Source organism: Phalacrocorax carbo, chromosome 9 (assembly GCF_963921805.1).
Source record: "Phalacrocorax carbo chromosome 9, bPhaCar2.1, whole genome shotgun sequence".
Lineage (NCBI taxonomy): Eukaryota > Metazoa > Chordata > Aves > Suliformes > Phalacrocoracidae > Phalacrocorax > Phalacrocorax carbo.
The window spans coordinates 3,755,852-3,768,351 of NC_087521.1; the positions used below are offsets into that span (position 1 = coordinate 3,755,852).

At 44.2% G+C, this 12,500-nt stretch overlaps 1 protein-coding gene and 1 long non-coding RNA gene across 4 annotated transcripts in view; one reads left to right on the top strand and one right to left on the bottom strand.

Annotated features, from left to right (window-relative positions):
- Window positions 1-11,186, bottom strand: part of SCG5 (secretogranin V) — a 28,837-nt gene extending 17,651 nt beyond the window's left edge. Inside the window, exons 1-2 of one of the 2 annotated variants that reach the window (XM_064460140.1) lie at window positions 11,112-11,186; window positions 9,559-9,791 (exon numbers count right to left, since the gene is read on the bottom strand). In XM_064460140.1, coding sequence (XP_064316210.1) covers window positions 9,559-9,791; window positions 11,112-11,167 — 289 coding nt within the window. In that variant the 5' untranslated portion in view covers window positions 11,168-11,186. Of the gene's footprint in view, window positions 1-9,558; window positions 9,792-10,497; window positions 10,582-11,111 lie in introns of those variants that run through there. The other variant, XM_064460141.1, reaches the window with a different exon arrangement.
- Window positions 3,325-7,969, top strand: LOC135314983 (uncharacterized). 2 transcript variants are annotated; one of them, XR_010374386.1, is made up of 3 exons: window positions 3,325-3,447; window positions 4,710-5,107; window positions 5,819-7,969. It is a non-coding gene; the product is annotated as an uncharacterized LOC135314983 (long non-coding RNA). The 2 variants fall into 2 exon arrangements; XR_010374387.1 differs by having other exon boundaries at window positions 4,824-5,107.
- Window positions 11,187-12,500: the final 1,314 nt, after the last annotated feature.

The window sequence follows — 12,500 nt, forward strand, 5'->3', positions numbered from 1 at the left end:
CACACAATTAAAAAAAAAAATTAAAAATCGAGCAGCTCACTTGCTGGCAGAGTGCAAAAGCAATCTCTTATGCCTCCCTTGGTTGAACGGTCCTCTAATGGACTCTATTAATTTGCCTTTCAGTCTGAGCAGAAAGCTTTCGCGCTTCGCCGGCTGGGTAAGCTTACCCTTTTTACAAAGACGGTGCAACCTGCAGCGCGCGGCAACGGGCCCCCTCTGCCGCACTGGCTTCCAGTTAGCAGAGCCAAGGGACGGCACGGCCAGCAAACCGCACGCACCTGTAGCCGCCGTAACGTCACCTTGCTAACGACCACGCGTGCAGTGCACGGCTCTGTGAAACAGGGCGACAAAAGGAAGCCTATCCAATGAGGGGTAGGACGCCCTTTCAGTCCTATGAATGTAAATGTGCCAAGGAAAGACTGGAGCGCTTTGTTTGCTGGCATTGACACCAGCTGCATGAGAAGCCAAGGTGCTCCATCAACGTCAACACACTCATAGAGAAATACTGCTTTCAATCCTGTGATGTGAAGCACGGGGGCACCAGAATTGTCCAGAACAGGACCACGTTTTCTGTCTACTGCTCCACTGCGCTTCACAAAGCTTTCCTGTTCATTTCCCGTTCAGATTATTTCCATTCCATTTTCTATACAGATGTCTCAAAGTCCCAGATGGTTCTTCAGCAGAAGCGTTTAAAAGCTTTGCATGCCTGTCTGATGGCTGCCACCAGGGCAGATTTCTTTAACTCCCCCCAGACGACCTCTTAGTGAACAACACCAGCATGGGGCCACAAGGCTCCCAAGCCTCTGCTTTGGTGGGCCAGTATGACTCACAACTCCAAAAGCAGAGGCCTTCCTATTCGCCAACGTGGCCCAAGTCAAGACGAGGTTTCTTTTGCACTCGAACAGAACCGTTGGCACACGCTGAAGATGCAAGAGAGCGGTGAGATGAAGAGCCCTGCCAGGTAAAACCAGGCCCACTGCTGCTCTTTGGTGCAGCAAGAGGGACTCGGGCCAGCTAACCTGATGTACTAAAGCATCCCAAGGGGAGACACCAGCTGCTTCTTCCCTCCTGTTCAGCAGCTGAGAACATTCCTCTTCTCATTCATCCCTGCAGCAGCTGTGAGGGTACTGCTGAAAGTACGCACCATGGGAAGCACAGAGAGTATAATAGCTCTGGAAACCCCGGACCGTGCCAGAGATCCTACCTCCTGCACATGACACCACAGTCAAGAAAAGCAAGAATCTCTTCTTCATCTAGACTTCCAAAATATCTTTTCATAGAACCAAATAAATTTAAGAAGCTTTTCTTACTGCAAGTTAATTTAAAATTCAGATGGGAGCAGGAGATTTTGAGAACAATTAAAAAAAAGGTACAAAACCTAACTAATGGACTCAAGGATTTATTTTATCCATGTGAAAGACGAGCAGGGCAAAAAAAAATCTGAAAACAACAGCTCATCATAATTTGACTGATCTTCACTGACAGATTTTTAAATACTTATGGACGCTATTCCATTGCTAGATAAAATTTAACAGTTTCATATTAAATTTCTATATACCATCTGCCAACACTAGAAAACAGAAGCACTATAAGGCATTAGACAATACAGAAGCTATCACATTCCCTCTCGTCCTCAGGTTTCTTACCTCTCTTATTGGATTATTTCCCTTTAGTTACACGTACAAAAATATAACTGTGGCTACAAATCCCACTCTAATTGATTAATTATCGTTAGGCGTATGATTTTTAGGTACTTAATTATAAACCCCTACAGACCTGCCACCTTTCTTCCCTGAAGGAGTCCCATCTCAAGCTGCTTTCTCCTTTGGTGACACCTTTTAAAGGTGACGTTACGAATAGCAGCAGTAGTCTGTACCATGTAACGGTGGTTAGTGGGAGTTTTTAAGAGCTGGAGTCACTTTATCTTCTTGGTTCCTCAGAAGAGGGACGCGACGTGTGCATTCCCTCCTGCAGCCATGAGGGCTGCTAGATGCACGTGGCTTTCAAGAAAAGGTTTGAAGTCTCAAAGCTGAATAGGTCCCTCAGTCAGACCCAGGGGCAAATAACAAAGATCTAGAGAGAAACAGGGATTAATAGGCTTTTCTTCTTGCCCACTAGCTGGGCTTCTCTGCCAAGCCCACTCATTTAGAGAATTCTCCCTGCCTCTCCCCAGACACGCCGAGGGACAACAGCCGTGCCTGCACACCTCCTGCAGCACAGGGGCATCGAGCAAGGGCAGTTCCCCAAGCTCAACCGTGGCAGAGCCCGCAGGGGTAGCGCACACAGCCTGTGCGGGACCCTGCTCTTGCTCCTCAAGGGGCAAAGCCGTCAATCGCGCTGAGGCAGCACCATACCACCTCCGCAGAGCAACTTTGCTTTCTTATTATTCACTGCTTGTCGTGGCTTACTAATTGATATGGAAGCAAGGTTATTATGGGCCAACATTTCAAGCGCTTGTCTTTAATGAAGAACAAATCAAGTCATGCCACCTCATTGTTTTGCTGTTTGTGGAGTTGCAGGTATAATAATTTTAGATGCAATTTCTTCACAGAGCTGTGAAATTAGCATTCTAAACTGCCTCTCTTACAACATGCACCACTGCCTGATACCCAAATTCTGGTTACATTTGACATTACAGTTTGGGGAATTAAATACAAAGGTAGTTTTAGTCAGATAGGTAGTGATAGGTAGTTTTAGTCAGATCTATACAAATCCAGATATCTACCATATTAACGTATTAAAAAGTGTAGCTTTACCATTTTCATTTTATGTTACAAATCTGAGATGCCCATATTAAATTTTGAAATCATATTTCCTGGTCTGTTTCAGTATTTGCAAAAAAAAAAAAAAATAATCAAAGAAAAAACAAACCCTGAAAGCAGAGACTAGTAGAGTGATGTTGGGGTTTGATTTTGTTTGTTAAATGTCAGGCCCATAACGCAGCATTTGATTGAAGTCATGTGTGCTTCAGTAAAAGCAGTCCCAATGTGAATATAACTGTGTCTTAACTGCAGCAGGACTTTCTCTATAGGACAGCTACAATAACCCAAATCCCAAGCAATTGTGTGGTCTCTTTGCACTAAATGGACACTACAAAGGCGCCCCGAAGCAGCAGAATTGGCTGCGGGAGGTCTGCCCCAGCCCGGCGGCTCCTACACAGCCATCCCCGGACGCTGGCGCAGAGGATGTCACCTAGAGCAAAGAGGATGCAGGCATCACATTGCCCTGTTCGCTGACCCCCAGACATCAACGGTTACTGCTTCTGGTCGCTCGAGGAAGTCCAAACATACTCAGGTATAGGCACAGCACATCCTAACACAGAAGCAAACCAGTACAAAGGTCATTTCCGCGCTGGTTTCAACGAGTGCGCTCATAAGCAGAAGTTTTGGCAACTTTGTACTAAGAAGATTTTACTGTCCCTGTAGGAAAGAAGCGGCGGTCTTGGAGGTATGTTACAGGCCAGACAGCAAGGTAATCCAGCAGCGTCTGTCTTAGTTTTCTTATCAAGAAAAATGTAAACAAAATAGACATTATTAACACGCACAAGTAATCCGCGTAATGTTACAGGCAGCAGATTTCACGCAAAGCGCTATCTGTACGGAGTTTGTGCTGACAAGTCATTCGCTACCAGTTGTCAGCAGAAATATTAACATAGTGTTCCAGACTCTTTCAAGTTTTATCATCTCAGTCAGGCAAATGGTAAATACCTTTTTCTAACACAATAATCAGGTATTTATTTCCTTTCAAAATAATCAAATAAAGCCCAGCCTTTTCTCAGTAGCTACGAGCAGTCTCTGCAGGAGAGTCAAAAGCCTCCCAAAGAGGCACCACATTTCCTTATTCCTACAAACGATCAAGATTTAAGAGACATCATTTAATGTTGCCACGGAGGTTGACAGCATTACGCCTCTTCTGCCGACTGAAAACTTCAGACCCTCTGAGCTGTCATGCCAGCGCCTTTATCAACCATCATCTTGTCCGAAATGTTTTTAAAAAAAATAAAAACAGAACAACCAAATCAAATGCCCCCAAAGCGCCCAAGGGGCTTTCTGTTGTACTGAGTTGTACAGGAGGCAATGAAAATGTATGGAGGGGACATTTGCAAAATGAAAATAGGACTTCACGTTTCCCATTAGGAAGTGAAGTGCTGTGAACTGCCCGAGCTGAGCTACTGGTGCCCCCGTGTGTTTGAGATTTTACTCTTCTCCTTTGCATGGTATAACAGTCCTGAAATTTGTATTATATACATATTCCCCTCCCCTCCGCCCCCCCCCAAAAAAACCCCAACTTAAATATTGGCACAAACTTATAAGCATGCATGGAAAAAAAACAAAACAATGTGGCCTCTTACTTCATAAACTCCCTGCCAGGCAGAAAAATATAACTTCTAAGTTTTTGTAATGTTGGAGGCATATATTTATGTTATACTTTTGTCTTCTATTAACATAGCGACAGCCCCCTTCTTGTCTACAGAAAACTTGAATATAGCCCAGTGGTGCTTGTACAGTAGTTTAGTGATAAACTTAAGTAATAACTACAGAAACGCAGCTACTCATTGAAAATTCCTATTTTACTTCTCTATGTTTTTTCTGTCTTTTTATAGATACTGATAAGTGACTCCAATACAGCTTTCTGAAAAGACAAATTAACAAGGAGAAGAGATATTATTAGAGAAATTATAGTAGTTAATATGGAGTTATTACTTTGAGGCATCAGGGGGTGTGCAGAAAGAAAATCCGTCCTGTGGTCAGCAAAAACCAGCTCCTCCTAAGATACCACCTCTGGTGTTAAAAATACCTCTTCACTTGTCACTTGTCACGCAGGACCTGTCTGGCTTCGCCGTGCTGACATGCCGCGCACCATTTGCCAGCAGCTGTATCTAAGCACAGGGAATCAGCCAGCAAATTCCCATTTTTGTGACATATTTACCCTGTGAACTGCTCCCCCTCATCTAACAGGGCCCCAGCAAAGGAAGAGCTCACGCCGCCTCCGCACCTCCCTGCGGGCTGGGGCAGCTCACGCTGCAACCCAGAGAGAAAAGCCACGGCACTCACTGTCCTCTGGACCTCCGAGCTCTCCTTGGACTACACACGGTTTGGACTTCGTGGTAATTTCTTCGTAGATTAAACTTTCTCAGGCATCTTCTAGACTCTGCTCCTATTTTAGCAGCTTGACCCGAGGTAACAGGTGAGTCGACAAATACAAAGCGAAGGAGAAGGGGAAAAAAAACCCCCACGTATTTATAGATTTCAACATAAGAAAAGGAAGGAACTTATTTCAAATAACAAGCTGTACTTTTTTTTTTTCTATCCATAAACAAGAAAACTATCCGGTCACTTAGGAAAGAGAACACATGCTGCTAAATGTATTTTCTGAAAAGTGTCCATCTTTCAGTTGTCTTCAGTACGAAGCAAGTTTGCGACTTCACTTACCACAGCCAAGGCAGCCCTACGGCGTTTGCGGGGTTTGGGGTTGTTTTGGGGGCGGGGGGGCAAGGGAAGACCATGTGTAGCTCCCTGCAGCACATCCATCCTCTGGTTTTTATCATTTGAAAGTCAAAATATCATGATTAACACTGGAAAAAATTTAGATAGCTGAGATGGATAACGGGCATAATTAGGAAATGAACTAACAGCAATAGTATTTTTGTGACTTACAAAATTATTAAGATTGTATTCAGCTGGAAAAAGTTTATTATAATAATCAAATTTGCAAACATTTAATTATAATCAGGCTGCTAGTATAAACTTGTCTATATTATGGCAGCCTAAATTTGTTTCCAAATTCCAAAGCCACAGAAATTAATTTCTCCTGACAGCACCTCCTTTGCAAGTGTGCACATATAACGGGTAAAATCTTGGCCTTCTGAAAAATCAGTGGTACTTCTGGAATCCTGGCTCGGCTGAAGCGGTGGCATCTGCAGCTATCAACACTGCTGCAGGTCTACACTGCTGGGGTCATGTCTGACAAAAGCATTTTGTTAAGTAAAACAACTTTCTATAGGAACATACTAAATTTATTAAGCTCTGATTGATAAAGTTGTTTGTTTTTTTTTTATGCTGAGATGCAGTACCTGGTCAAAATGAGAAACAGATGCACTCCAGAGCAGTCAGTGGGTTGATGATGAGGATGCTGGCATGGGTTAAACCAGGTTTTAACCTGTCTACATTGGTCACTGCAACCTACAGCCTGAAAAATGGCTGGAAATCACACTCCTGGCAGCTCAGAATTTCTCATAAATAATAAGTTTCATACCCAATTCTACTCTCCGCTACTTTCAGGCAAAAATTCCCAATGAAGACGGTGCCTCAGGAGAGCAGTTAGTGAAGCACTTTGCCATGACAGTATTTAGGATGAAAACCCTATTTTGCTGTGACATATTGTTCAACCTCCTTCTTCCCTGCCCCCTTAGTTTCCCCCTCTATTTTCCTGTAGATTTTGCTAAGCACTTGCACGCAAAACCATTAGCCAGTGATGACAATGTAAGTGTGTTGTGGAAAGCCCAGAGGAGAATCCTTCAGAGTCTGAAACCTCGTACTGATGGACTCAAAAAACCACATGCAGTTATTTTTTCTGTAGCTCAACCATGAATTATGTATTGTTCATATGGATGCCACTGGGAACATCAATCACAAGTCCTCTCTCAAGCCTCCTCAATACCCCTGTCAGCTGACACCTGGGCTACAGGCACTTAAATACTACAACCCACGACGCCGTTCCTCGCACTGCTCAGTTCACCTCCTTGCCCACTGAGACACAAGCAACCTGTAATGTCTCGCTGCCATCAGAAACATTACTCCGGGAAGTGCTGCAGGTCTGTTTAGCAGAGCAGAGATTGGAGCTTCTCCCTCTGAGGAAATTATCTTTCTACATCATGTGACAAAATTTCACAAAATATGTGTGTAAGATCCAGCCCTGCCGCCCCCAAACAACAACAACAAAAACCCAGTTCAGAAAGGCCACAATATTTTTGCTATACTGAGCGTTACACTTCGTCTGCCCATAAGAGGTCAGTGCCTCATGGGAGTCCTCGTTCAAACGCCTCCTGTCCTCATTCCTTGCCAGAGGACAAGGTGCTTGCCGGAATCCGGTTCCTGCTCTGTTTTGTTCAGCACACATGGGCTGACTGGTGCCGCTGGGAGGTCGGGAGCGTCAGTCCCCTGGCAATAACCAAGCAGTGGGCAGACTGTGGGGAAAATGGTAAAAACGGCAGTTTTTCAGGCAGATACCATACGTGGAAGCATTATGTATGGGAATCTCTTGCAGAACTAGACTGTCTTGAATAAATGTCTCACCATGCCATTTTAGCAGTTCTGTTTCCAAAGTAGATACCTAAGAGAAAGTCAAATCCATTGTGCAGGTTTTCCCCAAAATTACACACACACACACAAAAAAAATATATTGAAAGAGTACGAAACGGAGCATTGTTAACTGATTAGTAATTGGTATCTTAAATTTTGAAGTCTTTCACAAAGTAGTAGTTAAAATGCCTGCGACAAAATGAAATGCCAGTTTTATTGGATTAGCTATCCTGTAATTTATGGTCTGTATTTAAAGATAAACCCGTGGTGAAAGTTTACTTAGTTATACGCACCTTTTAAAAAAGCAGTAAGAGAAAACGTTGTGTAGAATGTCATAAGACCATGTGAATCTTGTAACTGGAACCAACACTTTCAAAACCCTTTCTTAAGTTGAAGTTTCTAATCAGATACTTTAAGAGATTATCTATCTAGCTGCCTATAGACACCTACGACCATAAGAAATGAGAGAAAGAGCAAGTGATTACTATCTGAAAAACTCACCGCAAAACACTATGAAAAGCACCAATATGCACGAAGGTCTGATTTGCATGTTTATTTCTCGCTGACTGATAGCGTTCACCTCACAAGGCTTTTCTGCTTTCGCAGAGATTTCTCAATAGGCTGTTAATTACCCACGGTAGATGGAGAAAAGAGCATCATCCTCATCTGAGCAAGAGCAGAATGTTAAATATGATAAATAAACTGGATTTATCACCTTTTAGTTTTACTCTGTTACATATACTGGAAGTATTTTTGTTTTAAAAAAGGAAAAAAGAAAAGAAAGGCGGGGGGAAAGGTTTGTCCAACCCACGTTTTGCTGCAGACTGTATGGATGACTGGAAAACTAGTATTATTCAAGTCTCACAAGCACCAGAAAAGTTTCAGTACTTAAGAGGTTCTTAATCTGGTTTTGTTAACATTGTAATTAGAAAGTAATGGCAAACAGCTGGGATGAAATATTTGCCAGAGACGCAGATTTGCTTGTCTTTTCTAAGGTTTAAAAAAAAAAAAAAAAAGTCTGGGGAAAAGAGGGAGACAGAGTAAAATTACTCACTTCTACCAGTCTGTCCCAATTTCTCTACATACAAACACTCATAAAGGAGTAGGAAAGGGCGCAGACTAAATTTTATTCCTTAAGCCCCGTCTCTGTCATTTAAATTTGCAGAAAGGCATTTGTCCATCAAAGTTGCCTCAGAATATATATAAACTTAGGTCTGCAGTTATCTGGTAGAAATGCCCATTCAGCCTTAATCATCTCCTTCGCCTCCATTAAGGCAACTGTATCTCTTTGGCGAGGATAGTCTGTACAGCTGAATGGGGACAAAATAAAAGGCACAGACTTATGACTGTGAAGACTTACTTGTCAAATTGATTTAATTCTGAGGGAAGGGTTAGGAGGTTCTGCTCCATTTCGATGTTTGCACATAAATATTTGGCGCTGCACGCCTTCAACCTTTTGCTGTAATCCCAAAATAAAACCTAGTGTATCACAATTCAAATAGCAATACATCGCAACATTATCCTAATACCCTAACATTTGAGCCAGGTACCTCAGATGGTTTGCACAGTTACAAAAGACTGATTCCAAGGAAAATTTACTCACAGAGAGCGAGACCAGAAGTACTAGCCAGAAAATGAACCTGAGCTCAGAGCGTTCATCACGGCAACACAGTGTTGTGGTGCTCCTTGTGGATGCAGGGAGAGGAGAGCACCGGGCTCCTTCCGACCCCCGCAGCCAGAGCCCTGCCTGCTCCCCCACTAACCCCGACCCACTGAGGGCTGCACAGGGTTTGGAAGCACGTAGGAAGAACCCCCCATGTAAGGCTTCTCCCATTATCTCGCATGACACGCAAACATTTGATCTCTTCCGGTCTGCAAATATTTCTAAAAACCCATAAGATTTGGGCTCCATAGTTCACATTTGTTTCACGTGAAATACGTATGCGATATATTTATACACGCTATTTGGGGAAGAATTTAGTAAACCCATTGTTTTGAGGTTCTAGAGACCAGATGCTTCTAAGACAACATGACTTCTTCTATGAAGCCTGCATATCAAAAAGCCCTGCTACTTCTGCCAAAATCATTACGTTAAGGAAGGTAAAAAATGGATGATTTTAAAACAAAGATCAGGCAACAACATGGTGGAGAAGTCCATGATTTTAAGCTCAGGATATTCTGCACCTACATGCAAAACAACAATTATTGCCAAAGGATACCGATAAATCCATCATAATTCAAAGTAGAAATTAGCTACCTTCAATGCTCTGTGGACCAACTAGATTCATAGCCTGGTGCGCCGGATATTCTACCCGGGGTCTGGCAATGCCCAGTTGCTCCATCACCCCATGGAGGAGCCGCTGAATATCTGCTTCAGAAACTCTGTCAGGGCTCCTAGGGCTGTGGCTAAAAGCTGAAGCCAATCCAAATGCCAGCAGAAATAGCATGTTGCAAAGCAAGGCAGTTGTCATTCTCATAGACACTTTTATCCTGTGAAAAAGAAAGGAATTTGGTTATAAATGCCAGCAAGGGAAAAAACTCCAGTACCTGTACTGGGAATAACTTCTGATCTTACTACTACACATCCCAGTTTACTACCACAGCTTCTAGGGGCAGCTGAAAATGCGGGGGTGAACAGGTTCTTCTCTTCTAGAGAAAATATTAAGCAGCAAACTGCAGAAATCAACTTTCTGATTTGCATTGGCCCATAACATTCATTAACAAACAAAATGGATCCACTGTTTCATTTAATGAGAATGCATTTCCCCTCCCCCCCATGTTTATTATACTATTTTATAAAGCTCTGGGCTAAAAGCAAAGAGCTCTGTTTTCCAAGCTCTGTTCCCGCATTGCCTGAAAAATGATTCACTAGAAACTGCTGAACAACCTGGATTATATTTTATTTGTACCTTAAGACTAGAGGCTTTCTACTTCATGTGCATCATCTTCACCACCTAAAGCAAATACGTTTTATTTGTTTCCTTGAAGCCCTTTCATTAAATGGCTGCACAGTGCAGCTTAATTAGGAAAAAAACCAACCAAACCACCAAACCCAAGCACCACTTACTGCCCTCTTTGAGAGGCTGAATTTTAATCAGAACGCTCCTTTCCCCCTCACGTCAGAGGAGAATTAAAACGCATCACTTCATCACTTCCAACCCCTTGAACAAACGAAACCCCCTCGAGTCCCCCTTGCCTTCCTTCAAGCACACGCAGCTGCCCGATTTCTCCACGCCAGCCGTTTAGGGATGTGCCACCGCTCCAACCGCCACGCAAGGCACCTGAAAGCGTCTTTGAGGCAAAAAATGGCTGAAAAAGCCAACGGCAGGAACATTCCCCGCCCCCCAGGCCCTGCCGCGCAGCGCCGCGCGCCGGCCGGGCCGCTCCTCGTATTTTAAGGGGGAAAAAAAAAAACCTGCTTTCTACAAAACATGCCCGGTTAACACGGAGGCGAGCGGGGCTGCGGCTCCGCTGCTCGCCCCGCAAGCCGGGCCGTGCCCCGCACCCTTCCCGGCAGCCAGGGCAGCGCGGCGGCAGCACCGGGACGCCCCCCGCCACGCACCGGCCCCGCCGCCGGCCCCCGCCGGTGCCGCTCCCGCTGCCGCTCCCGCTCCCGGTGCGGCGGCTCCGCGGCCCCGGCCCCGCGCCCCCTCTCCCCTCGCCGCAGCACGGCTCTGCCCGGTTAAGCAGACGGCACAAAGCTTGGGGGGGCTGGGGGGTGTTCAAGATCTCCTTTTCAGCTAAACACAATAGCCTAAAAATAAACTGAAGGTTGTTGATGGATTAACGGTTACAGAAATAAGATATTACGTATTCCTAGGATTGTGTCCGTCTTCCCGCTGCGATTTCTCCCCCCGGAATAACATGACCAACGGTTCACTTAGGGAACAGCAGTATTACTTAACCACGGGTTTTTGAGGTAACAACGTGGCAACCGCCTCTAAGCTCTCGCAGGTAAAGGCCCCCAGGTTACACAAATCTGTATACATCATCCATAGCAGAGGATGCCTATAAAACTATATATATATAAAATATATAACTATAAAAGGATGCCGCTGAATGAACCCTATCATTTAATAGCACTTGGCAAAACAGTGATTTCTAAAGACTCTTTCATGTAACACATCTTCACCGCTACTGACGTCAACATGAGACGTTCCGTTTTAGGATAACTACAGAAAAGGTCTGAAATTACATGCCATAAACCACAAGAGATCCACGAACTACGCTTTCAAATGTAGATTACTCTCTTTTTTTGCTGGCCTCTAGCACATTATACATGTCTGTATAATGCAGGATTAAGCAGTAGGGACCCCCACTGGGCATCTGGCATTTCTAGTCTTTGCCCAAAATATTATCAACTTTATGTAAACCGATGTATGCCTAAACTGCTCTGTAAAACCTCTAAAAACAGAGCCTACAAATTTCTTTGACAATCTTCCCTGGTGTTTAAGGGTTTGTCAGGCCCCTACCAAAATCTCCCTTTCCGACATTTAAGCCTACTGGTTCAAGACCAGCTTGCATTAATGATCAAAAATAGCTTATGCTCCATCCACGACACATTGTCAAAGCTACACTAGCATTCAAAAATTCTGTTACATATTAACAGAAAAAAAAAAAATCTCAGCTCAAGCCTTGCTCTTTCAAACAGGAATTGATGTGACAGCTCACTATTACAGGAGTCAGATCTCATTTTCTTCCTCCTGCCATCGCCTTTATCTCCTGCCCTATGCCCATCTCCTACCTCCTTGCATCAGCTGCGACAGCTGGCAGTTGCGTTGCTGAGCCTTATTTATCTCAGTGAAATGACACAAAAACGTGGTGCTCTGGTGCCTACGTTCAGCTGACTGAGGGATCTGCCAGCACCGGCTAAAGGCAGAGGGCAGGAGCATGTAGCCCAGAGGAGGGAGGAGCAGCTTCCTCTTTGGAGAGCGGTGAACCGTTATGTTGGCTCCCTTATTCCATGAAACTAAAGCTTCCACTGCTTAAGCAATCCTGTTAAGATCCTCTCATGGCTGTTTCTGTAGTGTTGGATCTTAACAACAACATAGCGAGGCAGGAGAAGGGGGCAGGAGGTTTCCCCAGGTCACTGAAGGGAACCAATTCAGCTAGTTAAGTTGGCGGATAGGTGGGGAAAGAGGCAGGGAACAGAAGGCAAACAGAACCATTCCTTTCATTAACATATCGCTCAAGAAGTTT